We start from the raw sequence: 12,253 nt of genomic DNA on the forward strand, positions 1-12,253 counted from the left end.
AGCCAGCCACCAGCCCACCCGCCCTGCGGCGTTCTCCCGGCCAGGGCCCCAGGACATAGGCGACTCCCTTCTGGATTGTTTCATGCTGGAGGTACTAGGTTCGTGCTTTGGTGCGGAACGGGGAATCTAAAGCCAACAGTGAGCATAAGCACATACTGGCAAGTCGAAGTTTTTAGAAAATGCTTTAGAAAACGAAATACCACACTATTTTCAATCCACTAAAAAAATCGATGAAGGCCACACCAAACAAAATGAAAAAATGACTGCTCCCAAGTTAGGGCACTAATGAGAGAGAACTACGTAAACCAGCACAAGTGTGAAGCTATGGGGAAGGTGCGAGGAGAAAACTGAGCACTGCTGCTGTCCTATATAATAAAAATGTTATCAAGGCCAGGCACTGTGGCATGTACCTGTGATCCAGCACTTTTGGAGGCCAGGAGTTCGAGATCAGCCTGGCCAACGCAGCAAGACCCTGTCTCTATTCAATAAATAGGGGAAAATGCTCTCAGTGCAAACAATGAAATTAGAAAAGACGTATCTACTCCACCCCCAAGATCCCAGGGACTGGTGGAGTAAGTAGGTTATCCATCCTGTGTGAAATCAGGTACCCCCTGACATTCCTTCCCCACTACATCAACATTATTCCCAAACTCTCACATATGTAGCTGGTGTTTACGATTCCACATTTTGAGCTTCCTTTTAGCTAAGGCCACAGTCTTTCACTCCTATTAAAATGCAAAGAATTCAAGGAAAAGTTAAGCCTTATCAGTGACGTCTCAACCTCTGCCTTCTCTTGAGAGCAGACCTTGAAATAATTAGAAAAAGGGCACTAGATTCTAAGGGCTGAGGGGAAAAGTACAAAAATGGAAGAACTTGCAGAATCTGATGAAAGCTGATCTTGAGTTGCATTAAATATACCAAAAGGACCCTTACAGTGGTTAAACTTACATGATTTTTTGACTTTATGATGGTGTAAAAGCGATATGCATTCAGCAGAAATCGTACTGTGAATTTTGCTCTTTTCCCAGACTAGCGGTATGTGGTAGATGGAGACTGTGATGCTGGGCGGCAGCAGCCAGACGCAGCTTTTAGCCAGCCACAAGACCGCGAGGGTAAACCACCCAAACTCTACTGCGTTCTGTGTGGATGCCCAAGTACTTATTCTTGAGCCTCACCAGAAGAGAAATTGATTGCCCTGTCACCATGGCATCCCTGTCATCCAGCAATTTTAGATGTTTCAAACATTCTTCAGCCCAGTGTGCTTTCAGTTGTGTACGTTAATGGTGAGTGCCCACATACAACCAGTTTTTCACTTTCAGTACAGTATTCAATAAATAAGATATTCAACACATCTATGAAATAGGCTTTGTATAGATGAATTTGCCCAACTTTAGGCTAAGTGTTGTCAGCACGTTTAAGGCAGGCTAAGCTATGATGTTCAGCAGGTTTAGGTGTATTTAATGGATTTTTGGCTTACTGCTATCTTCGACTTACAGTGGGTTTATCCGGATGTAACTCCATTGTAAATTGAGGAGCATGTGTACATACAACATATAAAATGATTAAGGCTTAAGATTTCTGACACCAAGCAGCAGAAAAACAAACGATCAACATAAGACATGATTTCTTAGGTGAAATTCCAGGAATTTAAAAAGTACTAGTGAAGCAGAAAATTCACTATTATTAAGCAACATTTAAACATATATAGACCGGGCAAGCTCTGGAGAATTAAAAACAATTGCTAATTAAAGGGTTGAAAGTAAAAAATATATACTAGAATACAAAAGATGAAAAAAACAGGAAAGATACAATAGAGAATTCAGCAGTTCTAGAATCTAATAGAAACTCTAAAAACAGAGAACAGAGAAAACTTGAGGAAAAAAAATTATCAAATACAAAAAACACGCCTAGAGACCAAGAAAAAAAAAAGACAATTTTCAAAGCACCCTGAGTACCACAAAAAATTAAAAGTCCCATTCATCATAAAATTGAAGATGACCAATATCTTTTGGGATCTTTTAAGAAAATTAACATTGAACCTGGGAAGGTAATAGGAAAAAGGCATGATTTGTCTCCCAGAAAAACAAAAAAACACTACAAACAGGGTAAACAAATTGCTCAAAAAGTGTGTGATCCAAATTCAAAGCAAATTGGTATGTGGAATGGCTTTGAGCAGTTTTCATTTGACCCTGACACTTCCCATTCTCTCTGCAGACGCAGAAGTCATAAAATTAGGAAGACAGTAAAGGTGAGGCAATCAAGACTGTTAATTGGCCCATCCAGTGAACAGTATTTATATAAACTCTGGCTTTAGATTTTCAATTTTAGAATCTGTGGATATAAGGGAGACTTTATGGTAACAGAAAATGCAAATGTTAACTTGGGATATGTGAATGTGCAGTTTACAGATGTTATGACATACAAAGAGAGGATAGGAAAAGGTGCCTTTAAAATCATCTCACAAAGTATACTAAGGCGAGTCAGAGATTTGAGTTAAATCTTTATGTATCAACGTCAACAGATGTCTGAAGTTGGTGAGATAAAAATACAGGTTGAGCATCCCTAATCCAAAAATTCAAAATCCCAAATGCTCCTAAACTTGAAACCTTGAGCACCAAATGTGATGCCACAGATTGTCCACATGGGTGACAGAGATAGTGACACCTTAGTTTTGGGATGGCTCAAGGTACACAAACTTTGTTTCATGCACAAAATTACTTATCAAAAATTATCTTCAAGTTGTACATGAGGTATAATGAAACAAATGAATTTCATGTTTAGGCTTGGGGCCCATCTCCAAGATCTCTCATTATATATTATGCAAATATTCCAAAATCAAAAAAAAATCTGACATCTGAAATATTGCTGGTCCCAAGCATTTCAGATAAGGGATACTCAACCTGTATATAATGGCCGTGAACAGAAATGGTTAATAGTTGATTGTTGGATGTGGAATGGCAATTTGGAAGGGGAGGGGCAGAAGTATATTGCTTTCTATTACAAATGCTTCTACGGCATTTTATTTTCTAATTTATGCATGTTACTTTGATAACTTCTGAAGAGATGATTCAAACCTATACCTACAAATGAGAAGAGTAATTAAACATAGGGACATTTACAGTTCATCTGTAATGGTGGTAGATGTATGATACATTTCCTTTCCTTTTTTGTATTTGATTCAGTAACACTACTAGATAATCTGACAAATCAAGCAAAAGCTGAAAAGCAATCAGTTCAGAAGGAGCAATCTGTTTCAAAAAAAAAAAAAAAGCAATGAAAAAAATGAGACAAGACTGGCCTATACTCTTCCTAAATGAAACTAGAAAATTAAGACACACAGATATTACAAATAACAATCTAAACACCTTCATTCATTTAGCCTTTCCCAGAAGTGAGATAACAGAATAAAAGTGAAATATGTCCTGTATTTTTATTAATTGAACTTCTTTTTTTGAGTTTCTATGTTCTTTGCATTCTTCTATTAGTATATCCACATATACAGAACATTGATAACCACTGTGGTCACAGTAGTATTTTTCCTTGTCTATTTTTCACTATTTTTTATGTAGGCAACTAATCCTTCCTTGAGTGATCAAATCAGATTCCTTTTTGATTTCTGTTCCTTAGCTTAAAGTCAACCCTTCAAAGGGTTAATATTTATAACTATTAGTTTTAATATTTTATAATTCACATGAAGTTAATTTTGAATACAGCATGAGGCAGCCATCTACCCAGTTATCCTAACACACTACCTGTTGATATGCCTTCCTTTTTCATATGTGATGCCTCATTTATTAACTAAATTCCTATAACAAGATATACATCAGGGACATGTCACTTTGGATTGTTTAGGTGAACGGTAACAATACCAATCATTTTTGTTGCCCCAGTATCTACACCTCACTGGGTCTTAAATATTTGGGTTCGTTCATTTAACAATTTATTAAGAACTTTGGGCTGGGCGCGGTGGCTCATGCCTGTAATCCCAGCATTTTGAGAGGCTGAGGCGGGCAGATCACGAGGTCAGGAGTTCGAGACCAGGCTGGCCAACATAGTGAAACCTGTCTCTACTAAAAATTAGCTGGGCACAGTGGCGCGTGTCTGTAATCCCAACTACTCAGGAGAGGCTGAGGCAGGAGAATTGATTGAACCCGAGAGGCGGAGGTTGCAGTGAGCCACAATCACGCCATTGCACTCCGGCCTTAGCAACAAGAGCAAGACTCCATCTCAAAAAAAAAAAAAAAGAAAGAAACTTATTCTAGGCATAGCAAGTTCAAGATATATAATAGAAAATGAAGAAAGACAGGGTTCTTTCATCAATCTTAAAATACGAATCGAAAATTTATGGAAAGAGTAAGCAGCATTGTTTTTTGTTGATAAATGGGTTTGAGTCCTAAGATTAATTTTCATTGCCACATCTGTACAGTAATGTATTTTATAATTAATATTTAATTTATGTAAGACTTTGTTCACTGCATTGGTTACACAAGACACAAAAAAACAGTTTCAAAAATACAGGAGTGTGGGCTAGGATGTGCAACAAAGAAAAATTTAAAGTGCTGATGAAAAACTTAAGGGAAAAGTGTTTCATCCTTTATTTCAAGGAAAGATTGTATATTATAAAAACAAACATTGTTATGCCATTGAGTACAGAGCTCCCATCACAAACATTTAACCATTTTCATCATACATCTGATGATCTAAAAATCAAAATCACTTTGAAAGGCTTAGGTATTCTACTGTTTCTTAAAGATTATGTTATCACATTATAGTGACACACTACTGTTTTAAAGACTCAAGTAAAAATGAGACCCAGTAATTTTTAACCAAAAGTGTATCATATCCTATTTACTTGTTTTATAAGATCAATAAACACTATAGTAAGACTTGGCATTTAAACATTAAACATGTCTAAGCCCCCTGAAGAAGATACCAGAAATAAGAAAGACATTTAGAATGCTTTAATATTTCTAGTTAACACCGTTTGTATCAGTAACTACACTGTTGTAAGTTTTAGCATCTCACATAACTAGTCAGTAAGGATTTTTTTTTAAGTGTAGGAGTGAGAATACAAGGACAGGAGCTATGAGAATGTCAAGTTTTATACTTCTGTTAAAAACTCAAAAATCAAAACTATTTTCTTCTCTGCATCAAAACCACAGACTTGAAGGATGTTTTGGCTTTAATCCCATGACTCATCATCTACTGGGTTGGGAGCTTGTGAAGAAGAAAACCCAGCTGTGTTCAAACTGCTCTTGCCCTGGTAATTATTTAAAAAAAAAAAAAAAAAAAAGAAACAAACATTTAATTTTATGACAGCTTTAAAGTTACATCACTCAGACTGAGAGCAAGGACTCAAAGTATCTATCATGTCTTCCCCAAATACACAAAGAACTTCATTCTCACTAAATCTGATTCACCTGAAAAAAGGCTCATGTCAAACCAGGAAGTCTAAATTGCACAAAATGTTTCAATAAAAATATTTTTAAAGTCAATAGTTTTTGACAAGTGGGGAAAACTTAATGCACTACACTCAATGAATCAGCATAAATATTTAATTAGCATGTTCATTGTTTCTATATAAAGGTGGTGCTCAGTCTATAAAAACCTGACATACCAGAAAAGACTTGTAGCCTCATGGCTGGGCACAGTGGCTCATGCCTGTAATCTCAGCACTTGGAGGCTGAAGCAGGTGGATCACTTGAGGCCAGGAGTTTAACACACACACACACACACACACCACCGCCCCCCCCCCACCCAGCTGAGCATGGTGGCACATGCCTTTAATCCCAGATATACTGGAGGCTGAGGCACGAGAATTGCTTGAACCTGGGAGGCGGAGGTTGCAGTGAGCCAAGATCATGCCACTGCACTCCAGCCTGGACAACAGAGCCAGACACTATCTCAAAAAAAAAAAAAAAAAGAGAAAATAAAAGGCTTGTAACCCCAATAGGTCCTGTATTTTATATTAATTATTAATGTCAGAATTCAAAAATAATTCCATCAGAAATTTAAAAGATTCCAAATTAAAATTTAAAATCTGGGAAAGGAGACTGTTTAGGCATAAATCTCAAGGTTAATTCCTGACCTTTAAAACCAAAAATATGTATATACATAAAATGTTAATGAAATAATAAAGTAGCTACCTTCCAGGCTTGATTATTAAATATTATAGTTACATCACAATATTAAGCACAACATTTACAAAGAGTAACCAGAAGATAAGTTCTGAATTCTTCCCTTCTACTAACCTTTCTAGTATCAACTGATGCAAACACGTTTCCTCTCGTACTACCGCTGAAGCCAGGAATGTATGTACTAAAGGCAATTTCTTCCAACCATGCAGGAACATCCTGTTGCGCCTTTAAAAAAAATTGACTTCATATGCAACATAAAGTCTTAAAGATTGGAAAAGTTTACTTGTTATATATATATGCATAAAATGTCTACTTTCAACAACGAAGTAAGAAAACTATCCATTCCATTTTAGAAGTTTAACTTACATCTGTCAATACTTTTACTAGAGGCTGTGCTAAGTGGTTATCCGATTCAAGATCAAAAAAGGAAATAGCTCTGCCAGTATTCCCACAACGACCAGTACGCCCAATTCGATGAACATATTCATCAATGGTAGAAGGAAGATCAAAATTGATAACATGTTGCACATTTTCAATATCCAGCCCTCTGGCAGCTACTGAAGTAGCAACAAGAACTGGGCACTTCCCACAGCGAAAATCTCCAAGAGCTTGCTCTCGCTCTCTCTGTTCCCGATCACTTGAAAGAAAAGAAAGCATGTTATTAGAACCACTCTTAAAATCATTAAAGTGAATCATTAAAGTTCAACATACAAATTTCTTTTTAATAATAGTAAGAATAGCAGCATTTGGCTGGGCACGGTGGCTCACACCTGTAATCCCAGCACTTTGGGAGGCTGAAGCAGGTAGATCACAAGGTCAGGAGATCTAGACCAGCCTGGCCAACATGGTGAAACCCCATCTCTATTAAAGATACAAAAAACTAGCTGGGCGTGGTGGCATGCACCTGTAATCCCAGCTACTCGGGAGGCTGAGGCAGGAGAATCACTTGAACCCGGAGGGGCAGAGGTTACAGTGAGCCGAGATCGTGCCATTGCACTCCAGCCTGGGCAACTGCGCGAGACTCCATCTCAAAAAAAAAAAAAAAAAAAAAAAAAAGAATAGCAGCATTTAACATTAATGTTCACTTCTTATATACCAAGTAGTATACTAATTCCTTCCAAGCTACCATTTTATTTAATCCTCACAATAATACTTTGAGTTGCAAAAATTATCTCCATTTGCAAATGAGGTAAAGTAACAACTAATATGTAGAGACAGAATACAAACTCAAGTCTGACAAAAATCAAATCCTATTATAATCTCTATGCTTTATAGCCTTAACATAAAATATACAACTACTTGATTAGAAGGCTTGCTTAAAAATATATTTTTAAAGTATAATTTCAGAATACCATATACTATGCAATATTTTAGGATCTACTAATAAAGTGCCAATAAAACTGTATTAATATGACATTTTAAAGCACTCCAATTTTAAAAAGGCCTAAGAAAGATTACATTTAGCAAAGGAAAAACTTGATATGGGGCCAGAGATCCTTAAGTGAGATCTCTTGAGAAGTTTCCACTTCTTATGTTGAGGCTATCTAAGGCAGACCTTTATCTTACCCACCACAACCGCTTAGTTCTAAAAACTAAGAATGAAGACGAAAAATACTAGTTTAGTACTCCTGGGTATTACCCCTTTCCTCATATAAAGGACAATAACAGTTTAGATCTGAGAGAATTCTGAATCCCAATCCTAGGATTGTATCATATTAGTTATATAAACTGATGTTTCTTAAATACCAAATAGAAGTCATTCCCCAATAAGAAATTATATTCATCTACTCACCCATGAATACTTGTAGTTGATATTTTTTCTTGACAAAGAAAAGTTGCAATAAAATCTGCTTTTTTCTTAGTTTCAACAAAGACCATAGTTCTTTCATCCCCTACAAGACAAATGAAATTATTAATAGTCAAACTTCAAAATCAGGAAATGAAAAATAAAGCAGGGGTAGGAGGCAGTGCTTGAACAGGAAACTTTGTCCGCCACTGTATTTATTACCAGCACCACAGCCAGACCTGGTACATGAGAGGGACTCTAATTCTAGAATGGATGTCAAAGACACAAGGACTGTTTTGCTAGTTTAGGGATTTAAAAAATTAGCTCGTCCTTCCTCCTCCCAGGCCAACACAAGAAGTAGAACCTCAGGGAAAGGTAAGTCATATCTGCCTGCCAACTCTTAGTAGTATAAAATCATCTTAGTCCTTTCCTCCCCTCCATTTCCCTCACTCTATAAATGATTTTTGCTCTCTACCTCTCAAGATAATCCAATCTGTCATTCTCCCGTGATTGCCCGAGGTGTTTACAATAGTGGCATCTGACCTGGGGCTGCTTAATTCTATATAATCAGTGTTCCAAACATTATCTCTAATTCAAATCCCTTCATTCCCAAAATATTTTACAGATTAAAAAATTAAATGACAGCCTTATCCCAGGGTCTTAACTTGTTAAGGAATATTTGTTTCTTAAAATATTTAACCAGGGCCGGGCGCGGTGGCTCAAGCCTGTAATCCCAGCACTTTGGGAAGCCAAGGCGGGCGGATCACAAGGTCAGGAGATCGAGACCACAGTGAAACCCCGTCTCTACTAAAAATACAAAAAATTAGCCGGGCGCGGTGGCGGGCGCCTGTAGTCCCAGCTACTCAGGAGGCTGAGGCAGGAGAATGGCGGGAACCCGGGAGGCGGAGCTTGCAGTGAGCCGAGATCGCGCCACTGCACTCCAGCCTGGGCGACAGCGTGAGACTCCGTCTCAAAAAAAAAAAAAAAAAAAAAAAAAAAAAATATTTAACCAGTAGAAATTCAAGCATGTGCCAGATATTTTCCCACACAGGGAATTTCCCTATAAAATGTTAGAGAAGAAAGATAATTTATAGCTTTAAAGCATATACAAATGTATTAGTGTTCATAATCACTCTCCCCATTTCTCTGTCAGCTCACATCATTTATTCAGCAAATATTAAGTGCCTACCAAATGCCTGTCAATGTTTCTGTTGGATATACAGAAATAAAAGCCCCTGCTTTCACTATGGGGAGGCAAATACATATTACGCATTTAGTACTAAAAAGGAAAAAATCAGTAAGATAAATGGTCCAGAGATGATTACTTTAGATACTTTAAGATAGGCTTATTAGACAGGCCTACTTTAGATATCCCAATTAGATGGTATCTTAGTAAAGATTTAATAAAGATAGTGAACTGTGCAGGTATCTAGGAAAAGAGCTTAAGGAAGAGGGAAAGACAAGTCTAAGCCTCTGAGAAATGGGTGTTCTTATACTCATCAAACAGAAAAGAGATCCTAATGTGGCCTCTACATCCTGGGCAGAGGGAACAGCAAGTACAAAGGCCATGAGGCAGAAGTCTACCTGGTATATATGAGGAAGAGTAATGGGCCAAGTGTGGCTGGAGTAGGGAGAGCAATAGGAGATAAAGTCAGAGAGGTAATGGAGGCCATATCATAAAGGGCCTTGATGGCTACTGAAAGAACGTTTTTACTCTAAGAAGGGAAAACATGGGGTTTCGAGCAGAGAAGTAACATGATCTGATCTTTAACTGAGGATTTAAAGGATTCTACATATAATTTGATGGTACAAGAGGATTTTGCTAACAGATGAGACGTATAGTTTGAGGAAGAAATCAAGAGTGACTCTAAGATTTTCTGTTTGAGCAACTGGAAAAATGGAACTAACATTAATTGATATAGGAAGACTACAGGAAAAAATCATTTAGAGATGATATTTAAGCTTTAGATATCTATTAGATGACCAAAATCATCTAATAGTAAATTATATTATAATTTAATAGCAAAATCAAAATGCTAACTGGTTCCCATAACAATGAGTTAAATCTTTGAATCGTGGTCCTTTTACATTTATTTCAGAATGATGATTTTATGTTTTATTAAAAATTATGTTTCAACAGTTCCAGAGGTCATCCAACAAGACGCCCAAGGCTAAAACGGATTCATCTGACAGAGCCACATACATAGCACTGCTGAGCAGCTCAAGCCCTGGTCTTGTCTTTCCTTGGTTCCCAGTGTGAACTGCAAGTAGCAATAAAAATTTAACTCTGCTGATTCTATTTCTCTAGTTTTTCCCTACTAATTTTGTATTTGTTCTAGGTCAGACAATGAGCTATTTCCCATTAGTGGCAGCAATGACTGCAAATTTAGCTTTATAAGACTATCTGATGATCTCTGTTGGGTGAAAAATGATAGAGAATCAATTTTGTTGGTCTATTTCTGTGTGTATTTGCCCCGTGAGTCAAAATCAACTAAGAATATAAATAATTCTGGCTTTAGTTATTTGATCATAAATTTTTGTATTTCTGTGTTCACTCCTGATATGTGGCTGACGTGGTGGAACTGAGGCTATAAGTTATCTATGTGCCTGTAATTCAGAAAGGGTTTTATCATTATGTGAAATCAGTTGTGAATATCCTACAGAAGTTTTTTTTTTTTTTTTTTTTTTTTTTTTTTTGAGATGGAGTCTCGCTCTGTCGCCCAGGCTGGAGTGCAGTGGCGCAATCTTGGCTCACTACAAGCTCTGCCTCCTGGATTCACGCCATTCTCCTGCCTCAGCCTCCCGAGTAGCTGGGACTACAGGCGCCCACCACCACGCCCGGCTTACTTTTTTTGTATTTTTAGTAGAGACAGGTTTCACCGTGTTAGCCAGGATGGTCTCTCTCAGTCTCCTGACCTTGTGATCCGCCCACCTCAGCCTCTCAAAGTGCTGGGATTACAGGCGTGAGCCACTGCGCCCAGCCCCTATAGAAGTATTAACACATTAAATTACAAAGTCTCTTAAAGGAAGTCTATTCAAATTTGTTTATAAAGATGAATAGAAATGTTATCGAGGTAAATATTCCTAAAATATCAGAAAGTAAAGAAATTGAACTTGTAATGCTCTAAACTTTTGAAAAATATAAACTATATTAAACTTTTGAAAAAACTTATTACAAGTATCAGAAACATTTTAAGAATCCAAGTTCACATAATTAAGTGAAATCTTTGGTAAATGAGACTAACACCTTTGCTTTAAAAAGAAAAAAAAAAAATCTTTTCCCCATTATCAGTGTTAAATTTAACACACTTATTTTACTTGGGTTTGTTTTTCTTAATGTATAGAGGTTTACCAGCAAAATAAGCTAGTATTATTCCTCCATGATGTTTAAGAGTATGAAAATGGAAATCTGTGTTCAACTAAATTTAGTCATTTATTCAATAGTATTTATGTTTTGAAAAATATCATCTTGAAGGTAATTTCCAAAATCTTCAGGTAACTGAAAACAGTAGACAATGCTTGTGTATGACATCTCCCAGTTTCCCATCTCCCTGCTCCCAATTTCCTTTATGAAATAGAAGTTACTATAATTAAAAGATGTAATTAACATAAGTGATTGCAACTACGCCAGGAATAACAGTGACAGAAATAAAAACTGTAATTGCTTTCGTTTCAAGGAAAAAAAGTAGTTTAGTGGCTTTCAAACATTTTGGTCTCTGTCACCTTTAAACTCACAAAACATTGACAATCCTGGAGTTTTCTGTGTGTGTTTTGATATTTACCATATTAAAAATTAACGCCTAGATAACCTTTAAATAATTATTTGAACAATATTTGCATATTAAAATAATTCTTAGAATAATTATGAAAATTATTTTTACCTTGCAGACCCCATTAGAGGATCTTAGAGAATCTGGGGGAGACACATTTTGTCCTAAAATGTCAGTTTGTTCCAGAACATTGAAAAAGCACAATGAAAGATAAAACTTGGAAACTGAATTTTATCTGCTTTGATTTACAACACTTGGGTCAAAATAAGCTATAAAAGGTGTTAACATTTTAGCAAAGGTCACTCAGTTTTGATGGAATTACTTTCTTGATTTACTGTTTAATGCTTTCACTTATAATATGAGGAGTTTTTTTTTTCCTCAGAGCCATTACACTGGATAAAAAGTTATTCTTTACCCTCCTTGTAATCAGCCTAGATCGCAGAGATTCTGTTGACTTTATTAGGTCTGATTGTTTCAAAAAAAAAAAAAAAAAAGACTAAAGAGGGGGAAAAAAAGAAGAAAAAAAGACTAAAGAGAGAAGGTTCCCTATTTATGAAACA

General features: G+C 36.6%; 1 protein-coding gene and 1 long non-coding RNA gene across 6 annotated transcripts in view; one reads left to right on the forward strand and one right to left on the reverse strand.

Moving 5' to 3' along the window:
- The first annotated feature begins 3 nt into the window (after positions 1-3).
- Positions 4-10,523, forward strand: LOC105499395 (uncharacterized). 2 transcript variants are annotated; one of them, XR_011625018.1, is made up of 3 exons: positions 4-98; positions 1,029-1,283; positions 10,064-10,523. It is a non-coding gene; the product is annotated as an uncharacterized lncRNA (long non-coding RNA). The 2 variants fall into 2 exon arrangements; XR_011625019.1 differs by having other exon boundaries at positions 14-91.
- LOC105499396 (DEAD-box helicase 4) overlaps positions 4,572-12,253 on the reverse strand; it is a 73,672-nt gene continuing 65,990 nt past the window's right edge. For all 4 annotated transcript variants that reach the window (XM_011771942.3, XM_011771948.3, XM_011771944.3 and 1 more), the window contains 4 exons: positions 7,930-8,029; positions 6,504-6,774; positions 6,252-6,362; positions 4,572-5,260 (listed from right to left, as the gene is read on the reverse strand). In XM_011771942.3, the coding sequence (XP_011770244.1) occupies positions 5,183-5,260; positions 6,252-6,362; positions 6,504-6,774; positions 7,930-8,029 (560 nt within the window). In that variant the 3' untranslated portion in view covers positions 4,572-5,182. The remainder of the gene's footprint in view (positions 5,261-6,251; positions 6,363-6,503; positions 6,775-7,929; positions 8,030-12,253) is intronic.

Source organism: Macaca nemestrina, chromosome 6, assembly GCF_043159975.1.
Source record: "Macaca nemestrina isolate mMacNem1 chromosome 6, mMacNem.hap1, whole genome shotgun sequence".
NCBI classification, from domain to species: domain Eukaryota; kingdom Metazoa; phylum Chordata; class Mammalia; order Primates; family Cercopithecidae; genus Macaca; species Macaca nemestrina.